At 36.7% G+C, this 18,796-nt stretch overlaps 2 protein-coding genes across 2 annotated transcripts; one reads left to right on the forward strand and one right to left on the reverse strand.

Moving 5' to 3' along the window:
• The first annotated feature begins 671 nt into the window (after positions 1-671).
• On the forward strand, positions 672-4,923 carry LOC132627192 (magnesium dechelatase SGRL, chloroplastic). The gene is made up of 5 exons (XM_060342386.1): positions 672-964; positions 3,409-3,585; positions 3,739-3,897; positions 4,018-4,164; positions 4,519-4,923. Exons 1-5 carry the CDS (start codon positions 809-811, stop codon positions 4,636-4,638), a joined length of 759 nt encoding a protein of 252 aa, XP_060198369.1. The 5' UTR covers positions 672-808; the 3' UTR covers positions 4,639-4,923.
• A 12,023-nt stretch (positions 4,924-16,946) lies between these two features.
• LOC132628893 (uncharacterized) lies at positions 16,947-18,515 on the reverse strand. The gene has a single exon (XM_060344648.1). It carries the CDS (start codon positions 18,513-18,515, stop codon positions 16,947-16,949), a length of 1,569 nt encoding a protein of 522 aa, XP_060200631.1.
• Between the last annotated feature and the right edge of the window lie 281 nt (positions 18,516-18,796).

Below are 18,796 nucleotides of genomic sequence, written 5' to 3' on the forward strand. Positions count from 1 at the left end.
CTTTGCCTCCAAATAAGGAACATAATTAAAAGAATGTCTAACAGTTTTACGTTGATAACTCTATAATTTCAGTATTTCACTCAACATATTTAAGATAACAAAATTTAAAGGACATTTCTGTGCATTGTCATATCTTTAGTTTAAACACATGATTCAAAAATTTCTTTTACTTTCTTAAACTATGGTTTTCAATCAAACTAAGAAACATAAAACTAAATCGAGTAAGTACTTAATTTAAATATGCAAATTTAAATTGCATTATAAAAATTTAAATTAAAATACCTAAACGTGTGAAAAGTGTTTGGCAAAGATTCTTTTTGAATTTCTATAAAAATCTTTAGGGTATCTTATAAGGTGGGATAAGTTAAAGAGGGTGTGTAAATTATCTTAAAATATATGGTCGAACAAAGACGACCATGGATTTGAATATTCGTAACAAAATAATATAGCCCTATACTTGGTATTCCAATGGAAAAAGAAAAAAAGAAAAAAGAGCAAAATATGATGTTTGTGCTTGTATGTAAGGCTGAGCGTCTTCAGAGGATGAGAGTTGTATACAAATGTAAATAAACCATTGGTCCATTTAAATTGTGATGGATTTGTGGGGCCAAGTTACTCAGAAAACATTTAGAAAAAAAATATGGAAAGTCTAAAAAATTCCATTGTCTTTTCATATCCACAAAGACACAAACAATTTTCACATTGTTGAGAACACAAAGAAACAAAGAGAAAAAAATAAATGGTTGTGAAGACATGTTTAAGGGGATAGAAGATAGTAGAGTGAAGGAAAGAGGAGGATGAATTTGTCATGCAGTCCATGGCCACTCGCTTTACTACCCATTCTTCTTCTTCTTTCACCTCTTCTTACATTCACAATTGTAAGGTTAAGCATTCAACAAATCCTGCTGTTCTGCTTTCTTCTTTTAGTGACAGAAAACCCCCTTACAACACCCTTGTATTCCAGGTTAGTCTTTCTCTCTTTTTCTTTTTGTGAAAATGTTGTGAATATATCTAAATAATTTTGTGGTTTGCTTGGTAAATACAAGTTTCTTGAATCTTGGATATGGCTTCATCCCATTTTTGTAATAAATATTGTAGATTGTGTAGTGCATTGCCTATTGAGGGGAACTTGAACATTTTATTGAGGGACTTGTACAATTTGTTTCAAAGAAAAGGGTTAAATTTGCCTTTGTACTATTTGAAATTGAGCAAATTAATTTGCCCTCAGTTAAACTTTTGATCTATACCAATGTTGAATGAGGCCCATAGAAAGTGTTGTTTTGCATGTTTTGCTCAGAAGTACATAGAGAAAGAAAGACTAATCAAAGTATTGATTAGTTTCACTATTCACGAATCTAACATATGCTAAACGAAAAATAAGGACTGTCTGGTTGTCCCCCATCGTTGAAACAATACATAGAAAGGTCTTTTTAGCTTGAGCACTGAGCATAACATCTGATGTTAATTGAACATGATCCCTTCTAAAGGCTTGCACCGCCTTATGTTGGCCCTTTAAAGCGCCAGGAAAAGGAAACCACGTCTGGTGGATGAACCAGGTCCATTAGACCAGAACGTCATCTGACAGACTCATATAATTTTTTTGTTTTTTTGGCTATATTTTTGCTTGCTGGATCCTAGAAAATTCACCATTGATGACTGTTGCCATGGCTATTGTGCTCAAACTTTTCTGTGCAACTATGGATACAAGTAGGGGTGTCAAATGGGCGGGTTGAGCTGAAATTCGGCATGTCAATATGGGCTTAGTTAATAAATAAGCAGGTCATTGAGCCGTCCAAAAGTTACTTGGGCTGAAACGGGCTAAAACCCGGGTCATAATCCTACCCGTCCAATTCTTACTAAGTCTTAAATTCTTTGTTTGTTTTCTTATAATTCATTTGAGTACCTAATAAAACGTTTTTCCTTATTTAGGCAAAGTTTCTCATGAGTCCATTGGGTTGAATTAATCGGGTCAAAATGGGTTGAGTTAATAAAATAAGCGGGTCATTAACCCACCTCCTCTAGTTACAAGTTTAAATGACAGCCCACAATGAACACTTTATACTTCCAAAATAGATTATGCTCTTATTCAGAGTTTAGGATAATAAATTGGAAACTTAGAGCACCTTAAATAAGATATACGGATTCAAACATTGCATATGAAATTCCATTTTGACTAGTTTCGAACAAGTGCAAATAAAGCGAGTCATTACGGGCCGACTACAAGGAAAGTGAAGCTTCTTAGACTCGGTCAAGTCGCTTATAGAATGCCATTGACCCCTAATGGAGCTCCAACCTTAGGTTAATTTTGAACCATAGTCGAAAGTTGAGGGGTTAAACTTGGACTTTTTTCAGAAGAATTTGGACAGGTGGAGGCTACCAATTTTAAACTGGAGCTCTGCTAATGGCAAATACAAGACAATCTGCTAACGGCGAGGGTAATATTAGACCAAAAGTTTAACAGAGGGCAAAGTTACGTTGCTCAATTTAGATAGTCCAGCAACAGATTTTGGGCATTTTGACTTTAAATAATGCAATATGAGTTTCTTGGTAGTTCATCATACTCTTATGTTAATCCGTTACTGCAACTGAATATTATGTTCATGGATTCATTCAACTTTGTCTGTAATGTTAGATTCATAATTGGTTAATACCATTTTGCAATGATTTGTTAGATGTTTAGGGGTTAGTGTATTGCTTCTTGTTCTTGGCTGAGGAAACCAATTTGCTTCGCAATCTTTTGTTTCCTATTGCAATTTGAGTACACTTGCTTTGTCAATTTCTTGGATAAAAGTGTGTATCGTAGAACCTCCTATTAGTTCAAATGAATCAGCATTCTGTTTAGCATCATAAGTGATGGCTTCTTTGTTAAACATAACTACATTATTAGAGAAGATTTCCAACTAGCTAGCTACCCTTCAGAATGTAGTAAACGCAATTTTTTTTTTCAAAAGAAAAAAAATTTGGGGGCAGGGGAAGGGGTAATGGGGGAGAGATTGGGAATCGAACCCTCACCAACAAGGTGAAAGTTCAGGTAGCCAACCAACGGAGCTACTACGGTTTCATAGTCAAAGCAGAAAAGCAAATTGCTTGACAACTATTTCTCCCTGGCTGAAAATCACAGGAGATCCTTTTCTTTCAACTTATTCATTATATTCATCTGCATGTTCAGGCAACAACCAACATCATCTTCCTTCTTTTCCTTATAAATTCTGCTTTGAGTGTGCCAACTGATACGGTATTTCTGGACGACTTGATAGATCTTGATTTAAAAGACCAAAAAGTCCATCATAGATCTATTCCCTAATGCAAATTTTAATTAAAATTGACTTTATGTTCTAACTTTCAAATCCATGTAGCTTTTTTATTTTAATTTCAAATTATAAATTCTTCTTCTGTCATCACATTCAGGCTGTTAGGCTTTTGGGTCCTCCAGCAAGATTTGAAGCTTCAAAGCTGGAAGTCTATTTAAAAGGAGAAGAAGTTGATAAATACTCTAGTATCGTGCCAAGGACGTACACACTATCCCATTGTGATTTTACTGCTAATTTGACATTAACCATCTCAAACAATATCCAATACGATCAGGTAACGGCATTTTCACTTTTAAATGAGCATGTGTTTATCCTTAAGCTGCATCTATGGATTGTCTTCTTTTTCTGGATTTTAACCTAGTTCTGGAAAATTTTGTAATTCGAGTTCAATCCTTGCACCATTTTTTTTTTTTTTTTGCAATGGCAGTTGAAAGGGTGGTATAATAAGGATGATGTGGTTGCTGAATGGACAGAAGTGAAAGGCAACTTGTTTCTTGATGTCCACTGTTGTGTGAGTGGACCGAATCCCCTACAGGAGCTAGCTGCCGAGTTCAGATACCATATCTTCTCCAAGGAATTGCCATTGGTAAATTCTTAAAATATTTGTGCTCCTTTTACTGTAATTTGGTCTGCACCTCTAAATTAGTATATGCAGTTTCCTTACTCTGTTAGAATCATTGGTGGATTTTCCTTTATGAACTGCCAGGTACTTGAGGCTGTGCTCTATGGGGATTCAGATTTTTACAAGGAGCATGAAGAACTAATGAATGCTATTGTTAGAGTCTATTTCCATTCTAGTTCGAAGAAGTACAATCGTGTTGAATGTTGGGGTCCTCTAAAAGATGCTGCTAAGGTACCAAAGACTTATGACAATGTCATCCGTAACTCCCTGAAACCTTTTCGTCAAGTCATTATGATCTTTTGGCACACAAAATGAAAAGGAAAATCTTTCAAGTGAATGTATTAGAAAAAAAACCCCACTCCTTTCTCCCATTCTGTGTGACAACTTACTGGTTTGCGAGTCTAACCTTTTGTATGATGGTTGTTTTCTTAAACATGTTTTTATCATTTTCCAAGTTTAAAAATGTGTGATTTATTGTACAGTTTTATTGTTAAAGAGAGATCATAAAATTGGTGCTTGAAGTCAACTAAAAGAGGGAGTGCTATTGAATCGATAACTATATTCAAAGACTTTTTTTTTTAACAGGGAAAACAAGGGGACTACATCAATAGTTTGCTCTCGACAAGCAAGGGAGATTTTCACCCTCCGAAAATCCAGGGAAGTGCAAAATCAATCTTCCAAGCTCTTTTCACCTTCCTTCTCTAAGCTGATACACTAAGGTGAGAGAGTTCATGGATTATGGATGTTTCGATTTGGGCTGCCTAATAATTCTACTTTTTGCGGTTCAAAGGATCTCTCTAGAAACACATTGTAGAGTCAGTCATGGGATCCTACATTTCGATGATTTGTAAAGACGGGAATTGTTTGCAAGGTCATTAGATTCTTTTGTATGTATGTAATTGCATTCTTGCGAATGAGCTCTTGACTGAAAATTCTTGTAAAAACCAAAGACTATTTTCCCTTTCACATGATCAATCGGTAATTGTTCCATATGCTGTCTGTGAATATCTTCATATTCAGGTTGCCTTGTTAACTCTGTTGCTTTAGGATTGGTCTCACTTTGTCAACTTGAATGTCCGTTTATGAGAACCCCTTTCTGAAATACTGGTTTCTATTCACAAACTGCCCGACCGATCACTCAGATATGACATTTGAGCAGAGTACAGTATCATATTTTTCTCAGTTACAAAGGAAAATAATATGAATTCACCTTTCTTAATCTTTGTGCTTCTGAATAATATCTTGGTGTCAGATTAATAGAGTACACAAGAATTACTCTTGGTAAGTCATGGCTAATAGAATATTGAACTCACATCCTTATTGCCTTGTGGCACATCCAGGATTTTCTTGGCAACAATTTTTATAAGCGTCACTTCTACCTATTTTTGCCCTCTCAACTTGCTGTCTTACGACAAAAATGAGGATGAAAGGCAAAAGCAAAACTAAAGCTACACATGACTACTAACTATTTTCAATTTGGATTTAAATTCTGTACACTGACGTTATTAAAAGAGCTCACTCTTAGTGCAATGTAATCAGCTATAGCATGTCGGTGCCTTATTTCCAGGTTTCCATTTCAAGCTTCTTATGAAGAGTAACATATTATTAGAGGTCAAATTAACCCGATATAGTAAAAATTTATATATTGTCAGTGCACAGAATTTAAACTCTTCTAGTAAACTATTATTGCTTCAATTATTAGCCACAAATTTGCAGCTTGATGCCATAAACTTGAAGGAGGTGCATCCTTCAAAGTTCACAGCATATTGAAGTGATAGCAGCTTAGTTGAGAACTATTCCAATCCCAAAAAGACTATTTGGAAGCCAAATCAATCGTCAGTACGAGGAGTTGTTAATTTCAAGGGTTGAAGTCCGTGGTCGCTTAGATTTTTACAAGGTCTAGTTTTACAAACACCCTTAATGATTAAGATTCAAAACTTCATTAACTGAGAACAAATGAGGCCTAAATATTTCTTTTTCAGTTCTTTGTCTGTTAGTTCATTTCTTGAAGTTGGTACCAACAACTTAGAGAAGAAAGAAGAAAAGTGGAAATTTTATGACACATTCATCGTTAGGATTTCTTTTCGTAACATATGACACTTGGACCTAACTCACAAAAGCTAGCTCATGAGGGGAGGATCACCCAAGTCCATATAAACAAACCACCAGTCCATTCCCCAACAATTCTTCATACGAGATAGGTGCATCTCGCGCTTGGATAGCGATTGAAATTGAATCATACTCAGGTCCCAAGCCCCTGAGTATTTTGACTGCAAGTTCATCATCCGGAATGGGAGCTCTTGCTGTTGCAAATTCGTATAACACCTCATGCCTTCGGGCTTTGACTTGACGTGTGACTTGATTTAAAAGATGAAGATAATGTAGCACCGCTGGACTGATATGGGCCGCATATCGGGATATGCGCCGCATATCATAAGTCAAATTTCCGCTCCAGATTTCTCAACTCTCTGTTTTCAACTATGCGTTACCATATGTTATGCGTCCATATCGTGATTGTCATACCCCTTTTTAATCGAGTTAAATTAGAGTACAACATATTGGAGATTCCTAAATTGCTTTATTTTAAGGAGTCGCCACCTAATTAGTTTAATGGTGAATTAGGACACCTAATTTATTAACTAAGGTAAAGCTAACTAAACCTCGGTTAATAGTCTGTTTAATCAGTGTGATTCTAGGTAAGGGTTCTATATTATCCTAAAGGGAAGGGGTTAGGCATCCTTTAGAATCCGTTAACTATGGTTATCCGACCAAACTTAGGTTAATTAATTAAAGTTAAATATAATGCTTAAATTTTAAGAAAATAACTTTTACATGTTACCAAGGTTTTAAAGAAAATATAATAATGCCATTTAAACTAACTTGTAGAAAAATATAGTAGTTTGCATAGAGAAAGATGCTTTTAAAAATGAAACTTATAAATGCTGTTAAAACTTTGAATAGTAATGCTATTTAAAAATAAGACTTGTAGACAAATATAATAATTTGCGTAAGAGAAGATTTTAAATGCTATTTATAATAAGACCTATGAAGACTTCAAATAATAATGCTATTTAAAACGAGACTAATAATTTGCATAAAAGGAGATTCTAAAGTGCTATTTGAAATAAAGTTATAAATGCTGCTAATGCTTTAAATGGAAGTAGAATAATGCTATTCAAAATAAGATTTTCGAAATATGATAATTTGCATATAAGTAGAATAAAATGCGGGTTTGCACAGTATTTTAATAAATATTTGAAACAAACTAAACGATGACGTATTAATTGACTTGGCGTTTTAGAAGTGTAAACAAGATTATGTTTTATTAACTACATTTGGTTAAAATATGCATAGTTTGGATAAGCCTTAAAACATGTCTACAAAATATTTTTAGTTCTTATTTGCGTGTTAGTGGCGTTTTAAAATTCCCAAGATAATAAAATATGATTCCTTTAACTCAAAATATGAATTTACGCTATTGAAAATCAATTATTCTAAAAGTAAAGATTATAAATATTATAAATAACTTTAATATAAAAGAAGAAAATGAAACTTATGGAACTAATTATTAGTTTTCCTTAAATTAACTATCCATTACTAAAACTAAACCCCACTATGTTCTCCTATAATTCATCTAAGCTAAGAGACAAAATAAAATAAAGTGTTAGTTAAAACAACACAAGTTAAATGCAATAAAATAAAATAGGGGGCACAAGAAATGTATATAAATGGGCTCAGCCCATTTTCGGACTGTTAGTCATGCTGCTGTTGGAATGGGTTCAGCCCATTTTTTTAAAAGGTTGCGGCGGATCTGTTTTGATGTTGTTGGGCCTCGGCCCAGCAGAGATTTTTATGCACTGCTGCGGGTGGGCTGGACACAGAGAAGATGTTTTCGTTGGGCTTTAGCCCAACACCGAATGCGGAAGATGACGAGTCCCTCTGACTCGTATGCGATGGTCATGCGTAAAAATGAAAAGAAGAAGGATTAATATACAATCAACGAATAAGCTTAAACATGTGAAAATATAAACTCAAAGCAGATTATGTATATGTCGTGTATAATTAATGTATATCTCATACATACATATGCATAACCAACCGAACATGCTTGCAATATAGGAATCATAACAAAAAAAAATCAAGCAAATAGCAAACCCAAACATGCTCCACAGATTTGATTTTATACTTTACTAAGTATAGCAATCGATGAGCAACTTAATGACTTTTAATTAACACAGTGGACTGCCTCTGGTTAATATATCAATAGTCTCCAAACAAGCAAACATGAATTGATATGTGTAAACTGGACAAAACTAAATAACATTCTTGACATGCCACTAATGTTTCAACATCAATCAGTCAATGACACACCCTTAAGACACACATAGAATTCCTTAAGATGTGCTTCACATGATAAAACACAATGTTTTAATGGTTGGCTTAGACCAGCAGACCACAGAGAGGACCAGTTTGGTAAACGAACAACACGGGTATAGAAAAATCAACATCAGACAGGGATTTAATCCTTCTAAACACGCAAACCCACATATTTGGCATTTCTTTACCTTGGCATGGTCACTAGAGACTGAGCAGGTATGGTTTTCCATAGAAACATTAGAATGTCAACAGTTTATCCAGATTTAAACAAGTATTTGTATGAAGAGGTACACTTAACTGATTCATGTGATTGTTTTTTATTTTTAAGTAACAATAGTGAGTGAAACAAGGCTAATCTAACAGGGAGTAATCATTTAGTATGCGGTTGTCATTTTTATCAATAATGGACTTCAATACTCCTACATAACTTAGTCAGATATGTTATATGTATGCAAAATATCAGAGTTGAACTCAGAGTCCCTTTTTTATCTTATTAAGAACATTTGTTGTCTATTTTATATGAAATGAGATCATGCAAGCTTAAGCTAATAGACAATCATTTATAATTGGTTTATGGATTTGCAGAGAACCTTGTAGGCAACCCATCAGGCAAACAAATGGTCTACTCGACTTACTTAACCAAACTAACACCATCGTTAGTCCGATAAACTTTATTAAGTGCAATTCATGTGCATATGAATTCAAGCAAACACAGGTGCAAATTAACATCATGATTTAACAGTGATGACACATAGACAGAGATTTGGTAAGCTATCAAACATGCTATTTAAGTATTTTAACAATTTTGACCAAAACAGATATCCTAGCTAGCATAATATAATCATACTGTGAATGGGAAAATTTCTAACGGATAGTATGCTCAGGCCAAGGTATAAACAACATACTCTTTTATACCACACATTACTCCAACATGTGCGATTGCATAAACCGAGTTAACCCAACAACTAAACCATCACCAACTGATTAAATCCAGATTAATATCAACATGTAGACAGGCTTATAAGTTAAACTAAGCTAATCAACTCTAACTGAGCAGTATATCGATCATAAACTAACCAGAATGAAGATTTATCTACAATACGTGGTTAACATAAGAATATTAGGCCAAATAACATCCAAGGCATTTTCATCTAAAGCATGCTATATTAATGCCTAAACCATGTTTAAATGAGGACATACATTGCTATAACAGCACATAAGACAGATTAAAACTAAGCTCAGATAAACTAATGTAGCAAACAAAATAAATCTAACCAAAACTAATAAATAAATAGCCTTAACTATTAAACTGAACTAACACCAGAAAACATTATTTAGCTAATTAACTCATCACATGAACATTCTTAATCACAAAAAAAATTACAAAATTAGGCTAACACATAGCAACTAAAGAAACGAAAAAATGCGAAAATAAATGGAAAAGGGGAATTACCTTCTTCGGGTGCAGCGAAGTGGGTATGGGGGCCTTCGATTCACGTTCGAACACTATCAAATCTGAGCTTGCGATGCTCGGATTCGAACCAATACCCAAGGACGAAAGAGGGACAAAATATGATCTGGTATTTAAAGCACAACCGACGCAAACGAAAACAAAAATGACTGGATTTTGACTCGATGTTCAGAAATAAAGCTGATGCACTAATATTGCTTAGGGTGTTTTGGCCGCTGAAAAAACCTGTGGTTTTGTAAGGGATTTTTGCGATTCCAAAGCTTTCCAAAAACTTCCTCAAACGATTCAATCCGCCACTATTTATAGGGTTTTGCTTTGTGTTGAAGAAAGAGAGAAGGAGGAGCGGGAGAGAGAGAGGAGTGGGGGACAAAGGGAAGTGGGGGACAGCGGGGAACAGGGCGAAGTGGGGGGAAAGAGGAGCGAGAGAGAAGGGGAGAGAGAGACGGGCGGAGGAGAGAGAGCAGGAAAGAGGGGGGGGGGGGGGGGGGGTGTGCGGCGTGGTGGGGATGAAGGAAAAAAATGAAGGAAACCCTAAAAGGGTTTCCTTTGTTAAATTAGAAACGGGTCGGGTCGGGTAGGTTAGTGGATATGGGCTGGGTATAGTTTAAATAATGGGCTGGGCGGATGAAAAATGAGTGTGGGCTGAGTTGAATTAAAATGTTGGGCTGGTCATTAATGGACTGGTTCAAAAAGGCTTGTGGATTAATTGAAACGGATGAGCCCAAAATTTGACTGATGGATTTAAAATATGGGGCTTTATAAATTTGAATAAAATACCATCAATTAATGATATAACAACGTGTGCTAAAATATTACTTAATATAAAAATCATAATTATCGGTGCTCAGATAAAAAATAAAATTATACGATATCGTAATAGCCAGCGATAATATTTTAAAAGTCAACAGTAAATAAACGCTATTTACATTAATTATGCGAAGATAAATGCGATGCGTGTGCGTAAGCTGGTAAAATGTTGAAATGATAAAAAAATGTGAATTATAATAATACTGGTAGCAAAATAATAATAATAATAATAATAATAATAATAATAATAATAATAACAACAACAACAACAATAATAATAATAATAACAACAACAACAACAACAATAATAATAATAATAATAATAATAATAATAATAATAATAATAATAATAATAATAATAGTAATGATAATGGTGGTGGTAATAACGGTAATAAATTAAAAGATAAGAACAGTAGTGACTACAACAGTATAATGAAACGCCAGTGTTAATAATTATAGTAAAAAAATATAAATATAAATAATTACTTCTTAAGTTGCAAAAATATTAGGAGTGTAAATAAATATTTAGAGGAAGGCGGGACAAAATTGGGTGTCAACAGTGATATGCATCGCATATCGTGTTATGCGTCACACACTTCGGAACTAAGATGTCTGTCATAAACTTGCCAGTGCACTGTTTTTGGGATGCGTCAGCATCTGCGGCTGCATAACGGCTCCACATTTTCCTTTAAAGACGCATTTTTCAAAAAATTTATTCAATTTTTCAGTTCTCCAAGACCTAGCACGACTTTTGTCTCCTCTCCTCGTCTTCCCACTTCAAGGTAAGTCTCTCACATGTATTCCTAATTAATTTTAACACTTATATATGGATTCTTAACAAGATTCTACGCTACAATCATAGGGTTTTCAAGAAAATCTTTATCAAGATTTCAAGTTTAGACTTTTGGGTTTCTTCTTCAAAAGTTCGGACCCTTTTCTTCAAGTTATGGAGCGATTAAGGTATGTAAGGCTAACTCTCGACGTGCGGGAATGTTATTGATCTTCCCCACGCCACGTTCTTTTAGGATTACTACAGATTGCTTCAGAAATATAGTTAAGCCCTAATTTTATGGAAAACTTTAGAATTTCTATTCTCAAAACGATATAGTTTAATAATTCGTTCATGATTGTCGTTCCGAATATTGTGAACTCAGTGCTTAATTAGTATAGACTCGTGTTTGATATCCCATGAGTCTCAATTATGAAAACTGAGTATGCTTATGAACAGTTAATGCTTTAAACTCCAAAATCAGTCCATGAATACATATCTCAGTATAATAATGTTCAGTATTCCAGTGTTGTGCATTACAGTATGATTCTCAGTTTCTTATCATAAATTGTTGAATGTTGAACACTGGTATTTTGGGCCTGAGGCCACAGTTTATGTATACATATACTTGGTCCCGATGCCACAGATTTGTGCACTTATTTTGGGTTTGAGGCCATAAATTATTAACTCAGTTAAACAAGTGGTTCCATATTCAAAACAGGAAGTACTTATAACTCTAATTCTCCTGTTCAGTTCAACTATCAGTATGTTCAGTTTTAGTTTCAGTACATTATCTGTTTATTGATTTGGGCTGCCCTTACTCGAGCACACCACAACTATTTATTCTTTCAGTTAGTTTTACATACAAGTGCAATTCAAATTTACTGCCATCCCTTTTGCCTGGGGCCTGCATCTCGCGATGCTGGTAACTATTTACAGGACGACGGATCTGCTCGCTAGGATTCTCGTATCAGTTGCTTGGTAGGCACCAGCTCTTTCGGGGCGTTATCTTAATTACAGTCTTTTCGGTATTTTAGATAGTAAGGTATGCCGGGGGGCTTGTCCAGGTAAACAATTAGTATTTTAGTACTCTTCAGAGGCTTCATAGACTAGAGTAGTAGTTAGTCAGAGTCCTGCAGATTTTTATGTTAGCAATAAAAAAATAAAACTTGAATGGACAAAAGAAAAGTCTAAATCTAGATAAACGATTAATTTCTAAGTCCCCGGCAACGGCGCCAAACTTGTTGCTCCCAAACGCACACGCAAGTATACGCGGTCGTACAAGTAATATAGGATTTAAAGTGGGGCTGGGCATAAATACCGAAAATTGAAAAACCGGACCGAACCGAACCGAACTTCAAGAAACCGAAACCGAAACCGAAAGAACCGAACCGAACTAGTTTGGTTCGGAGTTTGGTGTTCACCTTCAAAAAATCGAAACCGAAATAGCTGAACCGAACTTTGATGAAACCGAACCGAAAAATCGAAATTTAAACCAAAATTTATACATTACCCAAAAAAATTAAAATAGTCCAGACCCATTAAGTTTAAGCCCCAAAAAAAAAACCCAATTGTAATAACCTCTCTTTTGCTTTTGTATCCCTAATGTTTCACTTCAGTTGAAAAAATCAAATATCCTTAACAAACAAAGGTGACTAGGATGTATCTTTAGGATTAATGTATGTCATTTATGTGTTTTCTTAATTATTCTTACTGTATGTATATAACACCTAGTGGTCCTATATTATGGTTATGGTTTACTGTTCTTGTATATCCTGTTTGTTTGATTTTGATTTTGATTTTAATTTGTTTGTTTTATGTTTTGTTGCTTTTGAGAATATGAATTAGTATAAATGGAATCGCTTTTAATATCATATCAAAAAAACCGAAATCGAACCGAACCAAACTTCAAAAAAACCGAAACCGAAAGAACCGAATTAGTTTGGTTCGGTGTTCGGTGTCCACCTTCAAAAAACTGAAACCGAACTTGCCAAACCGAAGTTTGATAAAATCGAACCGAAGACCCGAACGGCCACTCCTAATTTAAAGTCCAGGTATCGTACCCACAGAGACTTATGATTAACCGTCAACTAAATTAAACTAATTCTAATTATCTAAACAAGAAATAAAATCCAAAGATTATATTTATAAACTAACTAAAACTAAAAGAAAACAAATAATGAACTTCAACCAAGAAAGAGCGGACTTTTATCGGAGAAGAGACAGATATAGGGCTATGACCACTAATAATCCAGTTGAGTCTTCAAATCGTTCTGCCTATGGGTTTCTAGTTGACGGGTTAATTATAACTTTATGATATTCTCTCAAACTACTCACAAGCCTGTAGATGCTACTATAACGCCTATATCTCTATGGTCGTCAGAGGTAACAAGAACACATTTATTTTTCCGTATTCAACTAAGTAGGGGTAAAGGGTATACCTCTATCCTCAGTAGCGAAACGATTAAATTGAACAAACTCTATTTATTCTTATTGTCCCTCTTTGCCTGGTAATGATGAAAGAATTTTCGGGCAAAGACGTTGACTTAGTAGCCTATTTTGTCCCGGCTAAAGGACCATGGAGGATTAAGGGTAAAGAAAATTACGGCCGAAACTCTGGTCTCTGAATTGCCTACATATCTCGGGTTGCACGAGAATCAGGCCGTGTGTAGTTCTGGGATGACTATGACACCTATGACTGGTAACTCACAATTTGATGCGAATCTTCGCAAAAAATATTGTTCCAGTGTCGAGTTATGATGACACTGGGTATTTGTGATAGAACCCTAAAAATGGAGTGTGCTGGAATGCGAACGGGATATTTGGAATTGGAGCCTAGTGTTCGAGGTAGATCTTTGACCCTTGTCGGGAAGTCTGCTTATCCTTCCCGACGTATTGCCCCAGTTCGCTGCCGAAGAAATAGTTCCACATTGCGCTAAAGCTCCTGCGAAACTTTAAACTAGATAAAATAGTCAGTAAAAGTAAATATTGAAATAAAGCGATGCAAGTGCGGTGCAATGCGGCTGCGAGCATACGCAGGGGCATTTGAAAAGAATAATAATAAAACAAAGCAGGTGCGGTGCGATGTCTTATGCAAAAATTTTCAAAGGCGGTGCGCAGTCCGTGCAACATGAAAGGCGGTGCTCAGCCTTGTGAGGAAATTTAAAAGGGCGGTGCATGGCCCATGTAACATATGAAAGCGATGCAAAGGGTGGTGCGCAGCCCATGCATGATGAAAGGCGGTGCTCAGCCTTATGCAGAAATTTAAAAGGGCGGTGCATGGCCCATGTAATATATGAAAGCGATGCAAAGGACGGTGCGCAACCCATGCATTATGTGAAAGGCGGTGCACAACCTTATGCAGAAATTTAAAAGGGCGGTGCATGGCCCAATCAATATATGAATGCGATGCAAAGGGCGGTGCGCAGCCCATGCATCACATGAAAGGCGGTGCATAGCCTTATGCAGAAATTTAAAAGGGCGGTGCATGGCCCAAGCAATATATGAAAGCGATGCAAAGGGCGGTGTGCAGCCCATGCATCACATGAAAGGCGGTGCACAGCCTTATGCAGAAATTTAAAAGGGCGGTGCATGGCCCAAACAATATATGAAAGCGATGCAAAGGGCGGTGCGCAGCCCATGCATCATATGAAAGGCGGTGCACAACCTTATGCAGAAATTTAAAAGGGCGGTGCATGGCCCATGTAACATATGAAAGCGATGCAAAGGGTGGTGCGCAGCCCATGCATGATGAAAGGCGGTGCTCAGCCTTATGCAGAAATTTAAAAGGGCGGTGCATGGCCCAAGCAATATATGAAAGCGATGCAAAGGGCGGTGCGCAGCCCATGCATCACATGAAAGGCGGTGCACAGCCTTATGCAGAAATTTAAAAGGGCGGTGCATGGCCCAAGCAATATATGAAAACGATGCAAAGGGCGGTGCGCAGCCCATGCATCACATGAAAGGCGGTGCATAGCCTTATGCAGAGATTTCCAAGGGCGGTGCGCAGCCCATGAAATATATGAAAGCGATGCAAAGGGCGGTGCGCAGCCCATGCATCATATGAAAGGCGGTTGAGCCCAAAATGTCCTATTTTAGGGTGGAAGAAACCCGTGTATCCTGTTTTAGGGTGGACGAACCCAAGCATCCTATTTTAGGGTGGAAGAACCCAATATCCTATTTTAGGGTGGAAGAACCCGATATCCTATTTTAGGGTTGAAGAACCCGATATCCTATTTTAGGGTGGAAGAACCTGATATCCTATTTTAGGGTGGAAGAACCCGATATCCTATTTTAGGGTGGAAGAACCCAAGTATCCTATTTTAGGGTGGAAGAACCCAAGTATCCTATTTTAGGGTGGAAGAACCCAAATATCCTATTTTAGGGTGGAAGAACCCAAGTATCCTATTTTAGGGTGGAAGAACCCAAATATCCTATTTTAGGGTGGAAGAACCCAATATCCTATTTTAGGGTGGAAAAACCCAAGTATCCTATTTTAGGGTGGAAGAACCCAATATCCTATTTTAGGGTGGAAGAACCCAAATATCCTATTTTAGGGTGGACGAACCCAAATGTTGTGCGTTTGCGAACAATGATGATGTGCCTTTGCGGGGCATTTGAAAGTAATAATGCAATGCAGGTGCGGTGCTTTTGCAGTGCGGGACATTTGAAAGCAGTAGTGCGTATGCAGTGCGGGAAATTTAAAGCGATAGTGCATATGCAGTGCGTGGTATTTAAAATAGTAGTGCATGCAGTGCGGGGAGTTTAAAGCAGCAGTGCGTGGTATTTAAAATAGTAGTGCATGCAGTGCGGGGAATTTAAAGTAATAGTGCATATGTGGTGAGTGGTATTTAAAATAGTAGTGCATGCAGTGCGGGGAATTTAAAGCAATAGTGCATATGTGGTGCGTGGTATTTAAAATAGTAGTGCATGCGCAGAGCATTTGAAAGCAATAATATTTGTGCGTGTTATAGGAAGATTCAAACCGCTCGATGCACAGTCCCTGCAAAGCTGTAAGCATACTTCGGCTTCCGCAACTGGAAACCTTGGTGATATTTCACCTTGCTAAAATGTTTCCATGAATAAAATTCCTGCGCTCAAAGAAAATTATGAGTTTCGAATTTTGTGTTGATTTTGAATCATCCTTTGCTTCATGACTTTCGTGATGCTTTCTTGATGCTAAGATTCATATGCCGTGCATTATCGTTGAGGAGTAGCTAAAAATCGGTTCTGCGTTACTCAAAGAAAATTTGTTAGTATAAAGGGAAGTGGTTGCCTTGCATTGAACATTGAAGCTTTGGCTTTGAATCTGCGCTTCTCGTTGCTATGCCATTGCGGAAATTTGATTATGTGAATATGGCTTGGGATAAGCTGTCTGCAAAATTTCTCCAGTTCGGCTATGGGGGGAAAATTGGGATTTTTTTATTTATTGAGACCGGACCCAACATGGGCGCCTACGTATCCTGCTACTAATAGGAATCAGGTCGACCGTAGTTCATTTAAAGTCTAGAAAAGATTACAAAATAGCAGCTACTCCTAGAGATGGGCATGTGGAGAATGATGTTCTCAAGTGGCGAGATGATGTCCCTATCAGTCTGCTTGACTTGTTGCACGCTTTCTTTTCAAATGCCTTGGTGCCAGTTTCGATGAATCGCCCTTAACAACAGTTGTCTTTGTGTTTGCAATATTACCGGTTGAAGGCTCTAGCTGTAGCTTTATCTTGCCACTTTCAATCATGCTTTGAATCTTAAATCTTAGTGCTGGACATTCTTCAATGTCATGTCCATGAATGTTTGAGTGATAAGCACAACTCTTAGATAAATCAAAGTTTGGCGGTCGATGCTTAGGTATAAATCCCTTCTTTGGTTGTAGAATACCCTTAGCACTCAACCTCTTAAATATATTTGCCAATGGTTCATTTAGAGTAGTGAAGCAAAAAGATTTCCTCTTCTTTTTATGTTGAGAGCTTGATTGTGCTTGGTGAACCCGTCGTTGGTAGCCTTGCTGGGAGTTTTGCTGACGAGGACTTTGCATAGTGGCATGAGATTGAAAAATTTGGTGACTTTTATGGCATTGCGCTTGATGCATAGTCGTGGAAGCAAATTGGTTTTCCTTCATTTCACTTTGCAGATTTCTTAGTATCTTCGCTTGGAAGGTTTGGTGAACGTCTTGTGTTGCTGAGCTATCTATAATTCTTCCTTCTTGAATGACATTTTCTAGTTCTCTACCAATCCTAATCAAATCAGAGAAGTTGTGTGCACAAGCTCCGAGCAACTTATCATAATATAAGTCTTCCTGAATTTGGATGAAGGTTGAGATCAATTCCCTCTCGGATAATGGAGGATGTATTTTTGAAGCTTCTAACCTCCATCGTATGGCATATTCTTGGAAAGTCTCATGTGGCGTTTTCTTTATTCTAAGCAAATCGGCTATGTGCGGATCGCCTCCATTGTTAAACTCGAATTGCTTTATAAATCCGCGGGCCATATCTTCCCACGTAAGCCATTTGCTAAAATCTTGTTTAGTGTACCAATAGAGTGCTGATCCTGATAAACTTTGAATGAACAATCTCATTCGTACGACTTCAATATGTCCAATACCAATTAATCTGCTGCAATAGTCCTTTAAATGAGCGACGGGATCTCCCTTCCCATTGAAAGTGTTAAACTTAGGTATTTTGTACCCTGACGGAAGCTCAACGTTTGGATGCACACATAAATCTTCATACTTCAAAATCTGGAAATTCCTTGAACATAACTCTTCATTAACGACTTTCCTCAAATTGTGGAGTTCTTTTCCGAAATCTTCATGGTAAAGCGACTTGATTTCCTTTCCAGGCCTCCTGTATGGGGATATTGCCAGTTCGTTTTTCTTACTTTTCTCGAATTGAGCGGTGGTTATGGAAAATTGAGGATTAGGAATTATCGCTACTTGATCAGGAGTGTAGGTTGAAGGTATTTGTGGAATGGTATAGGTAGGATCTAAGTGAGGCGAAATGGCTAAGGAAACGTTGTTGGGAGTTGAGGTTGTGTTAGGAAGAAGGCTTAAGGTATTTCCCAGATTGGCTACAATATTTTTTCGAACCACCTTTCCCTTGCTATCGTTTTGTTCTTGCACCAAACCCATACCGGTGTTGAAAGCTTCAAATCTCTCTGCCATTATAGTCTCGTCCTTAATACAGATTCGCAGCCAAAACAATGTTCAATGCCAGACAACCTTTTAAAGAGAAAAGTAAAACTTCATAAACAAAATAAAATGTTAGTGCCTGAAGTAAATGCCCGAAATAATGTATATATATAATCCTTTTTTTTAAAAAAAAAGTTAGATTAGTTCGTGATCTAATTAAGCAGGCTCTAGATTAGAGACGTCTTGAGTCATATAAAGGAAACGAATGGACGAAAATGAATCATCAGCTATTTAGCTCTGACGATTGAGAATGA

The sequence above is a fragment of the Lycium barbarum genome, chromosome 2 (assembly GCF_019175385.1).
Source record: "Lycium barbarum isolate Lr01 chromosome 2, ASM1917538v2, whole genome shotgun sequence".
NCBI classification, from domain to species: domain Eukaryota; kingdom Viridiplantae; phylum Streptophyta; class Magnoliopsida; order Solanales; family Solanaceae; genus Lycium; species Lycium barbarum.

Coding starts and splice junctions, on each gene's coding strand:
- LOC132627192 (XM_060342386.1), top strand. CDS start 809: ATGCAGTCCATGGCCACTCGCTTTACTACCCATTCTTCTTCTTCTTTC. Junction 965..3,408: donor ACAACACCCTTGTATTCCAG/GTTAGTCTTTCT, acceptor CATCACATTCAG/GCTGTTAGGCTTTTGGGTCC. Junction 3,586..3,738: donor ACAATATCCAATACGATCAG/GTAACGGCATTT, acceptor TTGCAATGGCAG/TTGAAAGGGTGGTATAATAA.
- LOC132628893 (XM_060344648.1), bottom strand. CDS start 18,515: ATGGCAGAGAGATTTGAAGCTTTCAACACCGGTATGGGTTTGGTGCAA.